Source organism: Ptychodera flava, chromosome 12 (assembly GCF_041260155.1).
Source record: "Ptychodera flava strain L36383 chromosome 12, AS_Pfla_20210202, whole genome shotgun sequence".
Taxonomy (NCBI): Eukaryota; Metazoa; Hemichordata; class Enteropneusta; family Ptychoderidae; genus Ptychodera; species Ptychodera flava.
In genome coordinates this window covers 42,302,373-42,320,242 of record NC_091939.1, presented here as the reverse complement: position 1 = coordinate 42,320,242, position 17,870 = coordinate 42,302,373, and the positions used below count along the sequence as shown (strand labels likewise).

General features: G+C 34.8%; 1 protein-coding gene across 7 annotated transcripts in view; it reads right to left on the bottom strand.

Annotated features, from left to right (window-relative positions):
- Positions 1 to 729: 729 nt before the first annotated feature.
- LOC139145932 (ATP-dependent 6-phosphofructokinase, muscle type-like) overlaps positions 730 to 17,870 on the bottom strand; it is a 46,694-nt gene continuing 29,553 nt past the window's right edge. For 2 of the 7 annotated variants that reach the window (XM_070717381.1, XM_070717376.1), the window contains exons 15-22: positions 17,764 to 17,851; positions 16,042 to 16,194; positions 15,477 to 15,641; positions 13,895 to 13,956; positions 11,694 to 11,805; positions 10,046 to 10,148; positions 5,870 to 5,975; positions 730 to 5,193 (exon numbers count right to left, since the gene is read on the bottom strand). In XM_070717381.1, the coding sequence (XP_070573482.1) occupies positions 5,058 to 5,193; positions 5,870 to 5,975; positions 10,046 to 10,148; positions 11,694 to 11,805; positions 13,895 to 13,956; positions 15,477 to 15,641; positions 16,042 to 16,194; positions 17,764 to 17,851 (925 nt within the window). In that variant the 3' untranslated portion in view covers positions 730 to 5,057. Of the gene's footprint in view, positions 5,194 to 5,869; positions 5,976 to 8,982; positions 9,086 to 10,045; positions 10,149 to 11,693; positions 11,806 to 13,257; positions 13,320 to 13,894; positions 13,957 to 15,476; positions 15,642 to 16,041; positions 16,195 to 17,763; positions 17,852 to 17,870 lie in introns of all 7 variants that reach the window. The other 5 variants (XM_070717382.1, XM_070717380.1, XM_070717377.1 and 2 more) reach the window with 3 other exon arrangements.

Sequence of the window (17,870 nt, the reverse complement as noted above, 5' to 3'; positions counted from 1 at the left end):
AATAATGAATACTGCCACTTTGGATGGTGAAAGCTTTGAAAAGGAGCAAAACCTTGACATAGCTTTGTTGGACATATTGTCGAGTCATTGCAGTTTACCGGTCATGCATGGACCTAATTACATAAATATGGATCAATGGTGTAACTAATTTACCACTGTAAAAGATAATTTCATGGGTACTCTTTCTGTTTGATGTATTTTATATCAAATGTCTAAAAAGTAAACTAAAGATGCATGTGGTGGTTCATGAAAATTGTCGTTCTCTGACAATGTTTTTGAGATATTTGAGATAATGTTTCACATCAAACATTGCTAGTATGAAACATGATGAATTTCGCTGACTGGGCAACAAACTTAGCTAGCACAATGGCATACTGAATGTTAAAAACTCGTTTTCAGAGAGTTGATTTTTTGTCACTATTGATTTTGACAATGCAACAACCACAACTGTTTGTTTCCATGTTCCTGTTCAAGGACAAGCCAAAGCAAACTGAAAACCAAAGTGGTGTGGATGTTGTGTTTGCCTTAAAGTAAAAATGAGAATAGTTACATGGGTCGGCACTGTACCAATGGTACATGTACATTTCAACTCAATTTACAAGTTCAGGATATCAGTGCATAGCATACACTGTAGAGATAAATCAGCCCTATGATGTAACTGTAAACGTTTAAACTTTATTAGAGAATATAATTGTGATTTTAAGATGAATATAATGACACAGACTAGTCTTAAGTAACTAGTAACGTCATGCTAGAACAGCAGAGTCTACTTTATTGCATGTACACTTGTGTCATCTCTAATAAACATAAAATTGATCTAATATGATGCAACACTGGAAAGGATACCAATATTATGATGAACACACTCTCACTGCATTGCAATTATCAAATGCACTGCATTATGAATTGTCACAGAAAAGAGTTGCTAATTGATGGCTGTGAATGTATATATTCCTTAATGAAATTGCTTGAGTAACAATGACATCAATAACGACTGGTAACTTTTTTACAGATGCTAGTATTTCAAAATTACGCATGTAGCTATGTAAATTGACAACTAGTGCATGTATATCCATCCAACACATTTTGTACATAATAACTTAAAAACTAAAAACTTTTATTCTGAACCATTAATAATCAAATTATCAAGCAGTATGCTAATAATGAGAATTTATAAAAAATGGAGAAATTAACAAGTAGAAAAGTTCAGGATAAATACGACGTAAAAAGACTAGATTTAGCAAGGGAATACTGGGAAAAAAGAGAACTGCAAATAGTTATCAAGAAATGTATTCCTGAATTTAAACTGTTAATAGTAAAACAATACATCAGTTCTGTGAAAGAGCATAGAAAATAAAAATATTCTGTACTGCATCTATGAATTGTAAGTGTTTTCGTTTGTATTTCCCAAAATGATTTCTTTTTGCTGTGAGTTCACAGAATTATACAATAGTGACAGCATGCAATCTTATTCTGGAATAGGGATGTGTTTTATCACGGTCAGAAGGACCATGGTTTTAAGCACACTTGTTTCTTGCTCTAGTCATCAGCTTGACAAACCAATTCAAATATTTGACAGCATTTTTTGCCACTATCTTCAGTTTATTTATTTCTCTCTCTATGATAATAAACTTGAAAAAATCCGGCAAAATTGAAGCATTTTGATGTAAAATAAGAAAATGTCAATTAGATAGAGACCAGAGAAAACGATTTCTTTCGTAGCATTTACTGAGATATCATGACTTTTTGGTTTTTTCACTGAAACTATGGATTGCCACAGATCCTGCAGTCTTTTCAATACTAAAATTGTATATCTGAGCCAATCATGAACAGGTACATAAAATTCTAACATCAATAAATCATAGCCAATCAAAAGAACTCTACTAATAACAGTCATCGTTGATGACACAGTCCCCACTTGTTAATAATGGGTACTTTGATTACATGTCCTCAGAGAGGATAGAGTCCTCTTTATTAATTAGGTCTGTGATAAAATACTTTGATACAGATGGCGCTCAATGGCCAAGAATGAGTTCCATGGTGATGAAAACATAAAACCAATGTAGGCCACCATCCTAAGTTCATAAAATGAGTCAACTAGGAATTAATCAACAGGATGTTGCAAAACATTTTTGCATACAATTCTAACACTTAACAGATTATCACTGGTACCATATTTCATATAGTTTGATGCAGTATTTACAACACTATGAGATCAACATCTGTATCAAGTTTCATCACATTTGACGTTGTATTAATTTGTGGCTATATCACCCTAATTAGGAAAGTTCATTACTTATGCAATTACAATTAATTAAAATGACACTGATAAATGTCTTTTTCAATGTTAAAGCAATGTGAGCTTAACATCGGTTAACATCTGTATAAAGTTTCATGAATTTGATGCAGTACATATTTCTTGACATATCAGCCTACTTACGAAACTTCAATAATTGACATGTTACTGCTACATGACGTGAAACAAATTGACGAGCATATGTATGAAATAGGTCAATGTCAACTTTGAATGATACTGGTGGAAATATGTCTGAGTTATGGCTCTGTACATGAAAACATCGTAATAAAATGGCTGCCTAGCAACCATATTGGATCGTATCACATAAAAAATCGATGTACATATGTATGACATAGGTCAATGTCCTTGTACCACTTTGAATAAAATCAGTTGAGATATGCCTGAGTTATGCCTCTGTATATGAAAAAATCGTAACAAAATGACCACACAGCAGCCATATTGGATCGTATCACAAAACAAATTGACGTGCATATCTATGACATTGGTCAATGTCCTTGTACCAACTTTGAATAAAATCGGTTGAGATATGCCTGAGTTATGCCTCTGTATATGTAAAAATTGTAATAAAATGGCCGCCTAGCGGCCATATTGGATTGTATCACAAAACAAATCGACGTGCATATCTATGAAATTGGTCATGTCCTTGTAGCAATGTTGAATAAAATCGGTTGAAACATGTCTGAGTTGTGGCTCTGTACATGAAAAAATCATAATAAAATGGCCGCCTGGCGGCCATATTGGATCGTATCACAAAAAAATTGACGTGCATATCTATGACATTGGTCAATGTCTTTGTACCAACTTTGAATAAAATCAGTTGAAACATGTCTGAGTTATGGCTCTGTACATGAAAAAATCGTAATAAAATGGCCGCCTGGCGGCCATATTGGATCGTATCACAAAGAAAATTGACGTGCATATCTATGACATTGGTCAATGTCCTTGTACCAGCTTTGAATAAAATTGGTTGAAACATGTCTGAGTTATGGCTCTGTACATGAAAAAATCGTAATAAAATGGCCGCCTGGCGGCCATATTGGATCGTATCCCAAAACAAATCGACGTGCATCTGTATGACATATGAAGTAATCCTTGTACCAAGTTTGAATGAAATCGCTTCTTGCATCTCTGAGATATCTGTGTGAACGGACGGACGCACGCACACACACACGCACGCACGCACGCACGCACGCACGCACGCACGGACATGACCAAACCTATAAGTCCCCCCGGACGGTGTCCGTGGGGACTAATAAGGTCACTACAGTCACAACACATCACTGGTAAATCTTACCATAGCTAAGTAATGCCCAAGCGTTTTTCAAATGTCATTTTGTAAAAATACTGATCATGCCTGGCCTTGGTATCAAGTGAAGTGTTAGTGAGTCAAATTGAAAGTAGATAAATCAAAAACTGAGCAAATCTATGGCACTACTATATGGAACAAAATGAAATGAGAATACAGTCTAGTTCACCATGACTGTAAGGTTTCAATGAGCTATATTGATGTGGGAAATAAATGATAAAAATAAAAAGATGAGACTTTTCATGTTATCAGATATACATGCCACAGAATAGTTGCAAAACTTGTTTAAAATCTTCAAAATGAAAAATTTCCAAATTCCAAAAAGCACACTCAAATCATAAGAGTAAAGAATGCTAACTCTTACAAAATTTGCAAACTATGGTTCAATACTTGTAAACCAAACTGCTTCATACAAAACATTTCTCCTCTCAGCTTTCTTTCTTATTTCAGATGGACTGTAACTTTCAAAATGGACTGAATGCTTTTCTGTTTTCCAAGGTGACATGATACAAATACTATTGACTGACTAAACTGATGATATCTATAAACAAAGAGTACTGTTTGAATGTCAAAAGACAGCATACACAACGCATTAAAAAAAATTTTAACTCAACTGTCATCAAACTTACACAAATAGCTTACAACACAAAAAGCAGTCATAAAATTACTTCTGATCATATAAATATTAATCTCACATCATAAACATTCCAATCACTGTTTCACATTTTAAATAATTTGGCTTTTGTTTACAGTGCTTTTGTATGTGAAGAAACTACACATCACCATCATCACAACACCTCTGCAAACTTTCAGAACTTTCACTGCAATTTCATTATTTTACTGAGGATTATTTTATTTATTCCTGCCATCCTTTCAAGTGAAACTATATTCCTGTTCTTCTTAAACAGGACAAATCAGTCATTAGAATGGTGTATCTCTCTAACATAGAAGTTATGTGTATGCAAATTGACATTGTCTTTTTAATTGTGTTCCAAGGACAGAGAAATCAAGATATTGAAACTTACATTTCTTGTTTTCATTTCAAATTTTAGCTGTAATTCTTCAGCCAGAGACAAAACGATTGCAGTGAAATCTACATACCAGGCTGTATGATAGACTGCTTTAACTGCCTTCAAATATACCGAAAAATGGTAACTTTGAGAGTTTATGCATAAGTTAGCTAACTTATTTCTAACAAGTTAGTTTGAAGGAAATACTGAGGCTTAGTAAATGGCATCTGTGAAAAACTAATTTTGTTGTGGTACACATCAAAAGTAAGAGCAGTTTGTTAGATCACAACCGTTGTTGATTGTTATGTGAAAGATATCAAGAACATCAGATAATCTGAGCACACAATGACTAATAATCAATGAGCAGCGTAATGAAAGAGAGGGAATAGAGATTTTGTCACTGATGATTTGTCCAGTCTTGTGTTTAGCTGCTATCTGTATCTGAATCACTGACAGATTTCACTGCAATACCTTCCACTTCATAGGTACTTTCATGTTTTGCTAAGATACGCAACAATGGTCTGATCTTCATCCACCACTGCTCCTTGGGGATACGATATCTGAAGATAAAAGAAACAAACATCTATTGAAGAGCTACTGGTCTAGAGATCTGACATTTTCAATCATGCAGGTTGTCCATGGTGATTCTTCACCACTGAAAGCGTCACTTCTCCATTCAAATGACGAATTTGGTTATGATGAATGACAATGACTGACAGAAATGTAAAGGCACTCACTTGCGATTTGAACTAGAAATGTCAAGTTCTCTAAACTTTTTTCCTGTGTATGTGAATGGCAAACCTAAGATAATAGTGCTAATGGTCTCTCATACAGGTACATGCATTTTTAAAAACTTTTTTTGCTACATTGTTGAGTTCATGGAGCACCGGAAAGGATTATGGCAAACTAGGTAAATTACTGCAGCAAACTAGTGTTTCCAAAATAAATATTGCCACTGAAATAAGAATTGGCAAATTCCAAATACAACCATACCATAGGATAGACAAGCTTGCACCATCAATAAATGCCTCATCGTGGCATAGAGTTGGTAGACTGATAACTGTTGCTTGTTTTTTGCTTTATTTTAAATGACTGTAGCAAAGTTTACGAAAGATACTAAATTTCTTTTGATCACATGATCATCACATGGTGCTGAAACTGATAATTATCAGATTTAATCCATCACATGACCATCAAATGGTACCCTAGACTATTTGAATTAATGATATCACTTACTGAAAATCTGTGATCTCCTTGAGTTGTTTGATAGATCGGAAAGCAAGAACACGTTTATGCATTCCCAGCAGACAAGCAGTGTCTGAGTTGTTGGTGTACACAGTACCTGTTGAACAATTTGCAGAAAGTCAGGTGAAATGTGAGATCATCTTAATCCTTATGATGTGAAACATTTCTTTGTCAATCATCATCTAATAATTGTCTTGAATCTTTAAACATTTTTCGGCCCAACTTTAAAGTAACTTTATAGGCAGTTCTATTCAGATATCCTTACATTATTGATAAATGCACTAAACATTCAAATAAAGAAACCTCAATACAGTAAAGACTCAGAACTATTGGGTTCAAGCTGAGCCATTTTACAAATAACCATTATCCTAAGGGACATGTTTCTCCGTATTACTGGTTATTATAAAGGACACCACTACAAGTAGAATTCTGCTTTGGCAAACAAACAGATACTTAAAAATATGTCTGGAATCCAATTTTGAAAAAATATTCACAGAAAGGCAAGAGTTACCCATGTTCAACATTTTGGAAGCAAGTAATAAATCAGTGTTTTGACAAAGTATATGCATAAATAAATCTTCACTTTTCTAAGAATACATAACTGGTTACATAAACTCAAAACTCATATCTGTTCATGTTGATTGATGGTAAATAGAAAAGCAAAAAGCCATTCATGATATTGTGTGTAAAGTTAGACCAGCGACTGCTTGCTACCTGTGCACCATAATTCATTTGTTAGTTACATAGTTTAGTGCGTTCCTCTCGACCAAATCTGTGAATGATATAAATTTCTTTTCATTACACTTTTACGTTCAGATTTTTCATAAACGGAAACAATCACTGACATGATACATTGAATGGTCGTATAAATTCCAAGAAATTAAACATCATGAACTCATCACTGGCATGCGTATCATATTATCAAAGGGACAATAGCTTTAACTTTCAATAATATTTTCCCCATTTTTTTTGTTCAAGAAAATGATTATATTTTCTTCTTCTCCTCCTCCAAGTATAATGAAACAAAACCATAATCCTCACCAACCTAACACATTATGTACAAGATGCAAGTTATTTCCATTCAGGCTAAAATTCAGTTATCAACACTAACATTGGAAAGTACATCACATGCCAAGTGTTGACAAGTTGAAACTAGGTATTTCATTAAGATTTTGAAGAAGAAAAAGAAACTCTTAAATTTACATATAGAACAAAAATAATTGAAAATGTATTAAAAGTTACAAATAATGGACCAGTAACTACCAGTACTATCAATGTTTGTGTATTAGGTCTGTGTCACCCAATGATTACACTTATGTATGTTACCCTTCTAAGGTGCAAACTATAGCTTATACTGTGAGTGATATCACTAACTCATTTCTACCGCACTGCAATCTATCTAGACTTACTCCTCATAGCTTATAGCATTATGCAGTCAGTAAATGATACCATGTTTTATATCACAGGGTGCCTTCTACAGCCTAGAAATTAGCTGTGAATGTGAGTAGCTGTGAGTGTGACAATGATAAATCACAAATGAAAAATCTCTTCATCAACAATACAGGATAATGCTTAGCAAACAATGTGCCCAGCTGATCATTATAGTCCAACAATAAGGTATGGAATCTTGAAAGGACACATGGCGCTGCATGATTATCAAGTTTCATGTCATATAAAAACAGTCATTTGATAAAAAATTGTATTGCAATTAACACTGTGATATCATATATTTTGAATTCGATGACATATCTGATACCTTTTAAATGCACAATTTTTGTTATGATTATTTGACGAGCAGGGGAAAGAATAGACTGAAAGATCCATCACTTATGGGCGCTGTCTATGGGGGAATGTAAAGAACGCCCTCGAGCAACAGCTCTTTCAGTCCAGGAAAGAATCTCAGCAAACATACTTGCAAGGAATAATTTTGGATGACATGATTCCGGTAAATTTTCAAGAAACTAGAGAATGACAATCGGTTGCATCACTGGACACTGCAGGGAGAATACTGTTTTGCTATCTTCATATTTGCCACTGACAGATTGAAAAAAGAGGACTAAGTGTGGTCTGGCAGTAGATGAGACGTTACTGTTATACTTTGTGAACAAAAAATTGCTTTGTATTATAAAATTGGCTGGGGATTCTGGAATGTACATCACACTTTCAGTGGCTTGTTGTGTTAAAGGCAAACAGATCTCAATAAATATCAGGTAAAATTCATCAGAAGGTTAGTCTGTGCAAGAAGCAGTGTAGTTGGTCAGAGCAGAACATCAATATCATGAAATCTGAGTGATTTGGAACAATCTGTGTGTACTTCAAATTTACAAATTTTTCTTGAATTCAGGCAAGACTACATCCTGAGTAGCGTACTATCTTGTTGTGGACTTACGGTCAAGTTTTTGATTTAAATTTACAGTGTGTTAATATACTTTAACCTGCGTATAGAAGTCTGCTTATGTACTTCAAGGTTTAAGTTAGAATAATTAAATATGATGTAAAATTAAGTGACAGAGATAATTCTGAATACCGATCAACACATCCTGTAGTTGTCAGGCTTTTCAATGACATACACATACATATTATATATATATTTGTCACTCACTTATTGAGTCATTTCAGCAAACAGAGATGATTATAATCATAAGCCATTTACATATTCTGTAGTTTATAGAATATTGAAGAAACTGCAATTTTTCCGAACATAAAGATACCTGTTTTGTCATATATACTAGAGAATATAAACCCTGCAGACTTTCCAAGCCAAGCAAGTGCATACAATGTGAAACTAGCCACCTAAGCAAATACCCATATTAGAAGACCAATGTAACTCATTAGATTGTTACCCCTCTAACCTGTTCACCCTGGATCCCAGTAGTACAGTTGTTCTCACCAAAGGCAATCACAGGAACACTGTACTTGCACAGGGATTTTATGGGGGTGATTAGGTTTACCAAGATGAGAATATAAGCACCAAGGTGGATTTCAATTTGTAACTTACGCAAGCCAAGCAATGGTTTTACAGCATGGATACTAATGTGTGATTGTTATGCCTTCCCAATGAGTCAAGGTCAATACACACATGCATGTGTTTTCACAATACATACCATCTGCTTGCTTATATTTCTCTATTTGTTCGATTAGCCAGTAAACAGATCGGCCTGCAATTCGTGTTCCATAGCATCTATCAAAGGGTGAAGGGGCACCACCCTAAGACCAGAATTACTTCGGTTAGATTTTGTGAGTCAATTTACCAAGTATTCTCCATGCTAGAGGTGTGCTATTTGCTACCTCATAGCAGAGATGCCACATGTCAACTTTTGACCTGTATGAAAACACTCAACAACACAACTACCTGCTCAATGGCGATACTCTGATATTGTGTTCCATGTTTCTCCTCACATTAATTTCAAACAACCTTGAGAAGTCTAAATTCTAGTGAAGCAATAAAAAGTAGAATCTTTGAAAGTTTAAGTGTCAGTAAACCTCCGAGATCAATTTTGATTCTTAAAATGTATTTTTTAGTTATGGTCATCTAAATGATGAATTTGTTACAATGGCAGTGAGAAAGGAGAGGCCTTTTGATACATTGGTAAACATTTTGACGAAACATGATTACCGTACCATCATGTTCAATGTCATAAAATAATGATTTTTCTCATCTAACTACTATTAATGAATATCCTTACATCAAGGAGATAGTTGTGAAGTGAACACTTTCTTACAGTACATGTAAGTTTTCTTCTAGAATCAATGTTGATAATGAGTTTCAGTTCACAATACTGGTTTTGATCCGTATATAGGTACAAGTCCATGTCCATGAGCCATGTCCTTTTACTGGTATTTAAAAACATTTTCATATGACATAATCCATGGTAAGACATGTCAGTCTTGACACTCTGATGTGAATATGATCATTTTTGAATCAACTTTCATGTACAATGTACTTGTACTGGCATGGATACACAAATAACAGATACAGGCATTTTAATACAACTGTTTCTTGTTTGCATTCACTGAATTCAAAAATATCACAAGATAACAGCACAACTCCCTGTGTATAAATTTAGACATGGAAAACCACATACAAAGATCAAACCTTGCAAACTGACCCCCATCATCCAGACACTGTACTCAAAACCATAAAATACTTGGTACATTTGTACTTACCATCATCTCGCTTATTGCGTTCAATTTGATCTAGAAGATAGTGTACTGCTTTGGCTGCTAATTTGGTTCCCATGTTACGATCAAATGGAGTGGGCGACCCACCCTGATAACATCACACATTAACATGAATTGAGAAAACGCAAGAATGAACAAATGGATTTAAGGGGAGGATGGTATGAAGACAGAAAGAGTCAGTATATATTTGTATGAGAATGGAGAAAGTGGACAGGAGTGAATGTCCATGGGTTTATGATGTACGCCACAGAAAAGAAATAAGAAAAAGGCACAAAGTGACATGAACATTTCACATCATTATGTGCATTAAGGATATTTTGAATTGTGAAAAGAGCATGAAAGTAAATTCAGTAACATAACAAACATAAAACAGAGAAAAAGGATATGTGTGATTAGGGGCCATAAGAATATTTATCTTCCACAACAATAAAACAAACTGATAAACATGCTATGAGTGGTAAAACAGATCCTAGGTATTAGGCTACAGCACTACTGTTAGCATTGTCAGTGAAATCTTGACTTCAAATCATGCCCTGGTGCATGTTAGTTTAAAACGTTAAATTTGCATTTTATCGGAATTAGTGATTCCTGTAGACACACACATTGGAAAATGCAATGACTTCCATTCACTGTTGTGGAGCAAACTTACATCTACAACATGTAACTGTATGGAATGTAGCTCAGTTTTTATTGGCAGTGCTAGTGCTATGCTGTAGATAGTAAATGGTCATTAATACTAATAAGTACACCTAGGTGAGAAGAAATCTTACTTTAACTTGAAATGATAACTTTTTGCAGATTGTTTTTTGTGATTTGAATTCACATACTGGCTTCTTTCATTCTTTATGCTAATTCATTAATATTTGTTGTCTAGCACCTTCATGTATTAGCTGCAGTATTTGAAATTCACTGTTGTAAAGTAACAGTTTGGAATGACTGGTTCTTAGCATTTAGTGTACCAATGTGAATGTCTACAGTATAATCATTATCTCAGACAATGCAAGACTCAAAGTATGGTAATGCACTACTGACAACTGACTGACTTGACTTTGGTAATTCAAAAAATAAATGACACATTACGTCTTTACACCTTTTCATTTTGATATTGTCAATAATCAATAATATTTAAACCATGACATTCAAGGTCAGTGTGTATTGTCGTACACTGATTAAAAAACAGAAAACATTAAGGATCACTTGACATAATGTGCACAATAGTTATCACATAGAAAACCAAGTGAAGTAAAACCTATCAAAGACACTGTAGTTTTAAACTTGAAACACAATTTTGACCATATATTTATTTCAATATGGACAATGTCAGGGAAAATATATTGACACTTTGACTAGTTGTAGTTTGCCTGTAATAATTGGCTTCTACCTTGTATTTAGGAGAATCAAAGTGAGTATGATACAATCATCAGAACAGAAAAACACATCTCTCTGATGTAATATCAGCAGATATGAATTGATAGGGTTTTCTTCACTGAGTAACTATTACCATGGATAACAGTTTTAGGAAACTGTTACCATGGGGATATGTTTGCCAAGCATATCATTTCTCCATGAAAACCATTATAACAATCTGCCATGCAAGAAAAACCACTAACACAAGCTGATGGAAATACTTTACCTGTTGCATGTGGCCTAAGACATTCTTCCTTGCTGTAAAGATACCCTTTCCTTCTTCACTATACAGATGATAGATGAAATCAGTGCTGTAGTTGACACTGGCATTTTCATTCCTATTAACAAATGTCAAATTACAGAAATCAGTTGGTATATTTCTAGTTTTAACTTTTTGTGTCTGAAAACAGGACAAGATATCTATGAATGTAAAAACACTTTTTCACTGTTGCTATTTTGTGATATAATGGCAAGGACTGACATAGTTGCAGTCAAAGAGTATTGATACAGCCATAGCTGGTGTTATTTAACCAAAAAAAATTGCATCAGTTGTTGATCAAAATTTGTAAACATTCACATACATGTTTATGTGGGCAAATAAATTGGAAAATGACCAACGACGTTTTGTTAGATGTACACAGAGATTCCAAATTTTTTAGATCAAAGGCATTATTATATCGTCAATGAAAAATACAATGAAAATATAACTTGATGAAATGTCTGTATATATTGCTAAAACTTAAACACGGAACAGTTGCATATACACTATTCCTATTGACTGATCCAACAAGGAAGATGATGTTAATCATCAGATTATGTAGCGGTCAGTGTCAAATGCTACTGACAGGTCTAATGAATTTCTGCACTATTTATGATTTTAAGGACAATGTGGATAATTTTGGGAATGTGTTTTGAAATAATATTGATATTAAAACTGTCAAAGAGTTAGGAAATGCATCACACACCATACACCATTTTCACTCCCAACTTGCCAAGACATTCGTCAAACTCCCACTATGAAAAATTAATAGGGTTACACCATCATGTTGCGATGGGATTACAAAGGTTAGAGGTCAAAGAAGCAGCAAATTTATCAATACATGTACTGTTAATGTAGTTCTGTCATTTGCACTTGCAAAAGGTCAAGGTGATTGAACATTTGAAACATAATTTGTCAGAATCTTGTAATGGTACAGTTGTACGTGAATAAGTATTGAATTATACAACATTAAGATATGCCGGGTCTTAAGGTTCATTAACAAAGAATTCCTAAATTCTTCTAGTCCACTATAAATTCCATAAATTTTGCAGCTTCTTTTGGTACATTGTCATGGCCATTTTATGTGACATTAAACCTTATATGTCCTGTATAAATCAACTTAATGATAGTTAAAGAATTGGTATTTGTTTCAGATTTCAAAGCAAAACTTTATGTGAAAGTCACGTTTCAAAAGGACATTTTTGCATACTCTGAGAAATTTACACTTCTTCAGTAACATTGCCATATTCACAGAGGCCTTATTTCTAGAGACATACACACATGTACATCTACCAGGAGGTTATGTTACAACGGCGGCCATGAAAACGGACATTTTTAATAATCACACTTTATATCAAACTGAGTTAGATAAACAGCAACACTAAAAGCAAGACCTATGTTAGGCAGAAAGGTGGAAATACAGGTAGCTAAGAAGTAATGAGCTCACAACAATCTAAAGTTACAAATTCTATGAAGCAATCCTCCTGATAAATGAAATAGCTGCAAAATACAAAAACTTCAGTACTGATACCTTAACACGAGACCACGCATGACATTGTCCGCAATCTTTGCTCGTAAATGTGTAACATCACCCTACAGATGGAAATGACAGTGTATACCACGATGGAGGACAGGGAAATATGATTAATGCAGATTGTATGGGAAAACATATAGCTGTGAGATGGGATGAACTCCATCACTTTGATTTCAATGGTGGAATTTCTTGAGTTGAATTAATCCATAGCTAAAATACTTCCTCAGGATCATACAAATTTGCTAGATTAGCATACTCCAATAAAAATAACTTGATTCGCCATGCTAGGACCTGAGTAACCTGTCCTAAAACGGCATGTCTGGACCAAATCTGAGAGTCTCTGTGCCAGATTACATATACTGTAGGATACACTTAAAAATACTTGATGGCTGAATATTTCCAGAAAAGGAAGTCAAAAGGTAAATGGTAGGAATACATACATTTCCCTTCAGAATAATTGTGAAACTGATGTAAAAATTTATCAGAATGAGACATTTTTTTGGTGCCATGAAGTCATTCCACAGATTGAAATCAATGTTTGGAGACTGAAGCAGCAACAAGGAAGCATATCTAGCTGTGATAGAATCTGCGGTACAGTGTGTGTCTTGATTGATGATGGCATTGCATCGCATACCTCACTATCAGACCACGTTGTATGTTATCTGCTATCTTAGCTTTCAGATGGTACACATCACCCTAAAAGATAAAATGTTAGTATATCAAGTACTTAGCACTCCATGAAAGTCACATATATGTAAGGTAATACCCCTGCAACATTAATATCTACCCGGGACAAAATATATGCCTTTTCTTGTCCATTTTCTCTTTGCCAAACTGCAGGCTCTCACATTTACGTTTAAATAATGCTGTTTGCAGATACAGGTTTGCTACTGAATACCAGGTATAGCTGCATGTGCATGACATCAAGGACTGCTGCTTGAAATGTGGACATATTTTGTCAGTGTTGTATTCATGGATGTTGTTGCAGCTTATAGGCTGTTCCCTTAACATATCATTTAGTATTTATTGTAATATTAGTAGTCTGCTACTAAGTTGCATTTGTGTGTTTCTTTGATGCATCATTTCCAAAAGTGTCATCTAAAAATGCTGACAACTAATTGTGTCAGCCCCATTTCTCCATCACAAAGATTCATCTACACCATTGGAAATGTTGTAGAAATGTATCAAAGTCTGATTGTAATGAGAGAGTCAAAGACAAGGGTCAAAGACAAGGGTCAAAGACAAGGGTCAAAGACAAGGGTCAAAGACAAGGGTCAAAGTCTAAGGGTCAAAGACAAGGGTCAAAGACAAGGGTCAAAGAGGCAACTCTCAATTTCAAGGAATACCCAGACCATTGAATATGATTCTTTTTCATTGTCTAACACCTCTTTGTCTTTTCAATTGCACAGCTGGGCCCCACAGGGTGTTAAATAACATTTCACATTTACTAAAGGTCACCAAAAGCCAAATGTTTCATATTTCCTACCGTTATCCTACCGTTATTATCCTTTTGGCTGAGAAAGGAATGCAATTTACATCTTGTAATTGACTGATAAATGCAGTGCTAGGAGATTCACGGTGAGATATGCTCAACTATCAAAAGCAAACTGTATTTACTCAAAAACTAGAAAATCAAGTTTCCTTGGAGCTTCATGCATGAAATGAACCCCTCCTCTAGCTTCAGTTGCCAAATGACTGCAGAACCTGTATGCTTCCTTTAACCTGTTCACCCCCAATTCCCTATATACAGGTCCACAGTCACATTGATAAGAATGGGTTTGGACCAAACCATGGTGGTGAAAGGGTTAATACCTGTGTTGTACCGTTAACATACATACCATTGATGCATTTATGTCAAAGCTGTTCTTATATTTTGGACAGAAACACTTGTTCACTGTATTTATAGTGAATTTATCGTGATAGAAATACTGAACTCTTGAGGCAGGGCATGTTCAGATGTAGATAATAACTGTAGTATCATTCATGCTGATTTTTGACCTGAGAGTCGCTTAAAACATAAGGTTTTTCTCTACAGTGTACGCAAACGGGATGGAAGTTGTCTACAGTTGACCGTTTTTTAGACATCTTTCAATAAGTCGAACAACATTATCAACTGCTCGTTTGCAACCATATAAGGTTAAAAGATACAAATAATGTACCTTTAAGCAGTTTGACCAGAAATAACTGAATAAAACAAAAACAGTTTTTCTGAATACCTGTAAATCTTTAATGGTAAATGGTTCTTCAAAGATGTAAGCAGCATCTGCTCCTCCTGCCAAGGCTGCCATGGTTGCCAGGTAACCACAATATCCTCCCATGGTTTCCACGACAAAGACTCGTCTTTTGCTTCCCGTTGCAGACTGCTTGATGCGGTCACAAATCTGTAATGTTTACATCAGCCAATTATTGAGAAATGTTATCAATGGTTTTCACAGCTTCTATGGTTGTCCATGCTTGTAATTGTTCCCTGACTGTGTTCATAAATGGTGCATTTTGAAGAAATTTGGTATACAATCAGCTGAACTTTACTGCAATCATCTGAATCACTGCTTTCAATTGTACAGAAATATTACAAAATCTTTATGGGGATACTAATATAAGCTTCTCAACTGATGTTTTGAAATTACATCAATTGTGGATGTAAATACCAATGCCATTATTCAAAACATATCGGCCGCCGTATGTCATGCTTGGAAAAATCTGCATGGAAGTAAACTTTGCTTGAAAAGTATAAAACTTAAAAATAAATGGCATGGAATGAATCCAGGATTTGTTACTTACATCCGTGATGGCATTAAGTGCAGTGTCACAGCCAAGACTAAAATCTGATCCAGGGACATTATTGCTGACAGTACATGGTATGATTACCATAGGAATACAAAACTCTGGGTATTTATCTCTGTTCTCTGATAAAATCATTACACTCTTGTATGCCTGTAATGATACAAAATTATTAAATCATATGTTACAAATTCCATTGTTTATTGACACACAACTGTCATATAAGTGTTTTCAGACACAGACTTGGTAACACTGTTAAATGAAATGGCAGAGTCAGGCCCTAAATACTAAGATGAGAAATTATACTTTGTTGTGCCAAAAAAGTACACTTCAAAATTCAATCACAGTGCAAATTATGACTATTACAATGAGGTTTTTTCCTGAAAACAGAAAGGAATTCATTTCAATGGACTAAAATTCAGAGGAATGAATAGTATGACAGGAAATCCTAAAGCAAATGGGCAGAACACACTGTACTGGGCAATATTTATGTGAGTGTCAGTGGTGTTCATGCATCATGGTGAAAGTAAAAAGTTTTTGGCAAGTGATAATTAAGCAATAAAGCACACCCAGTGATGGTATACCACGAGATTTTGACAAGTTCAAGACATATATGCACGAACGATAGCGAGTGCATATATGAAGTAAACTGGTCAAAATCGAGTGGTATAAAGTCGCTTATATCATAACAGTATATTGAAATTCTGGCGTGGAACTTCAAAAACGGATTTTTGCTCAAGCTGAGAGCATGCGCGTATGCCAGCCATGGTATATCGCCAATATAACACGGTTATTTTTGCGTCTCGACCAATCAGATTGCTGTATTTGCACCATCAATATACTGGTATGATATAATATGAGATATATGTCAGAAAATATGTCCCTTTACACTCACTCTATTGCCATTTACATCAAATGAACACTCTTTTAATATCGACAACTATGCATCAGATTCTACAGCAATGATAATGGATTAAAAATACCGCAATTATACGGTGTCGCTCAAATTTGATCAGAATTGGTATATACCAGTATGGTTATCAAAGATCAACAATAAATATTGTTTCTATCTGTTCAGTGCAGGAAAATTCTACGTTGATGTTATGACAATGATTTCTGCACAGTACAACCAGAAAAACAACAAGAAATATTTAAACCAGAAAAAAAAAGAATGACAAAAGTAAATAAGGTCTGAACTTTAGCAACATGCATAGCAGAAACAGTTAGTCCCTCTTAGTTGGACCATAGACAGTCTTCCCCCCCTACTGTCTATGGTTTGAGCTGGTCTGTTAATATGTAACAGTTCATAAACAATGACAGGAAATGACTCAAGCCTGTTTCAGACACTGGTATGCCAATTCACTCCTGCACATTTGCAGGATTTCCCTTTTTCTTACCTCATTTGCACATTTTTGACACTGACATGTTCATTTGAACAAATTCACATATCAACCCCTGCATCTACCTGTACACCAAATACTGAGATGGTAGCTTTGGCGGTATGGGAGCCTTTGTGTGTGACGGACATACATCTGCACCTACATACCCACAAATATACAGACATACAGACGCCACCGACTTATCATATAAGCTCTTTTTGGTATTTATATACAAAACCAAATATGAGCTAGAAATTATTTGAAATTGACAGCAAATCAAATCATGTTGATTAAAATCACCGGATAATGGCAAAGTTAATGTTTCTATTCAGAACATACTCACCTCAAAGCCTCCAACAATCAATAAACCACTGATTTTGTATTGGCGGAATTTCTCTGCCACTTTGTCCAATATCTTCTCTGGGGTTGTGCTTAAATGTGATACAATAT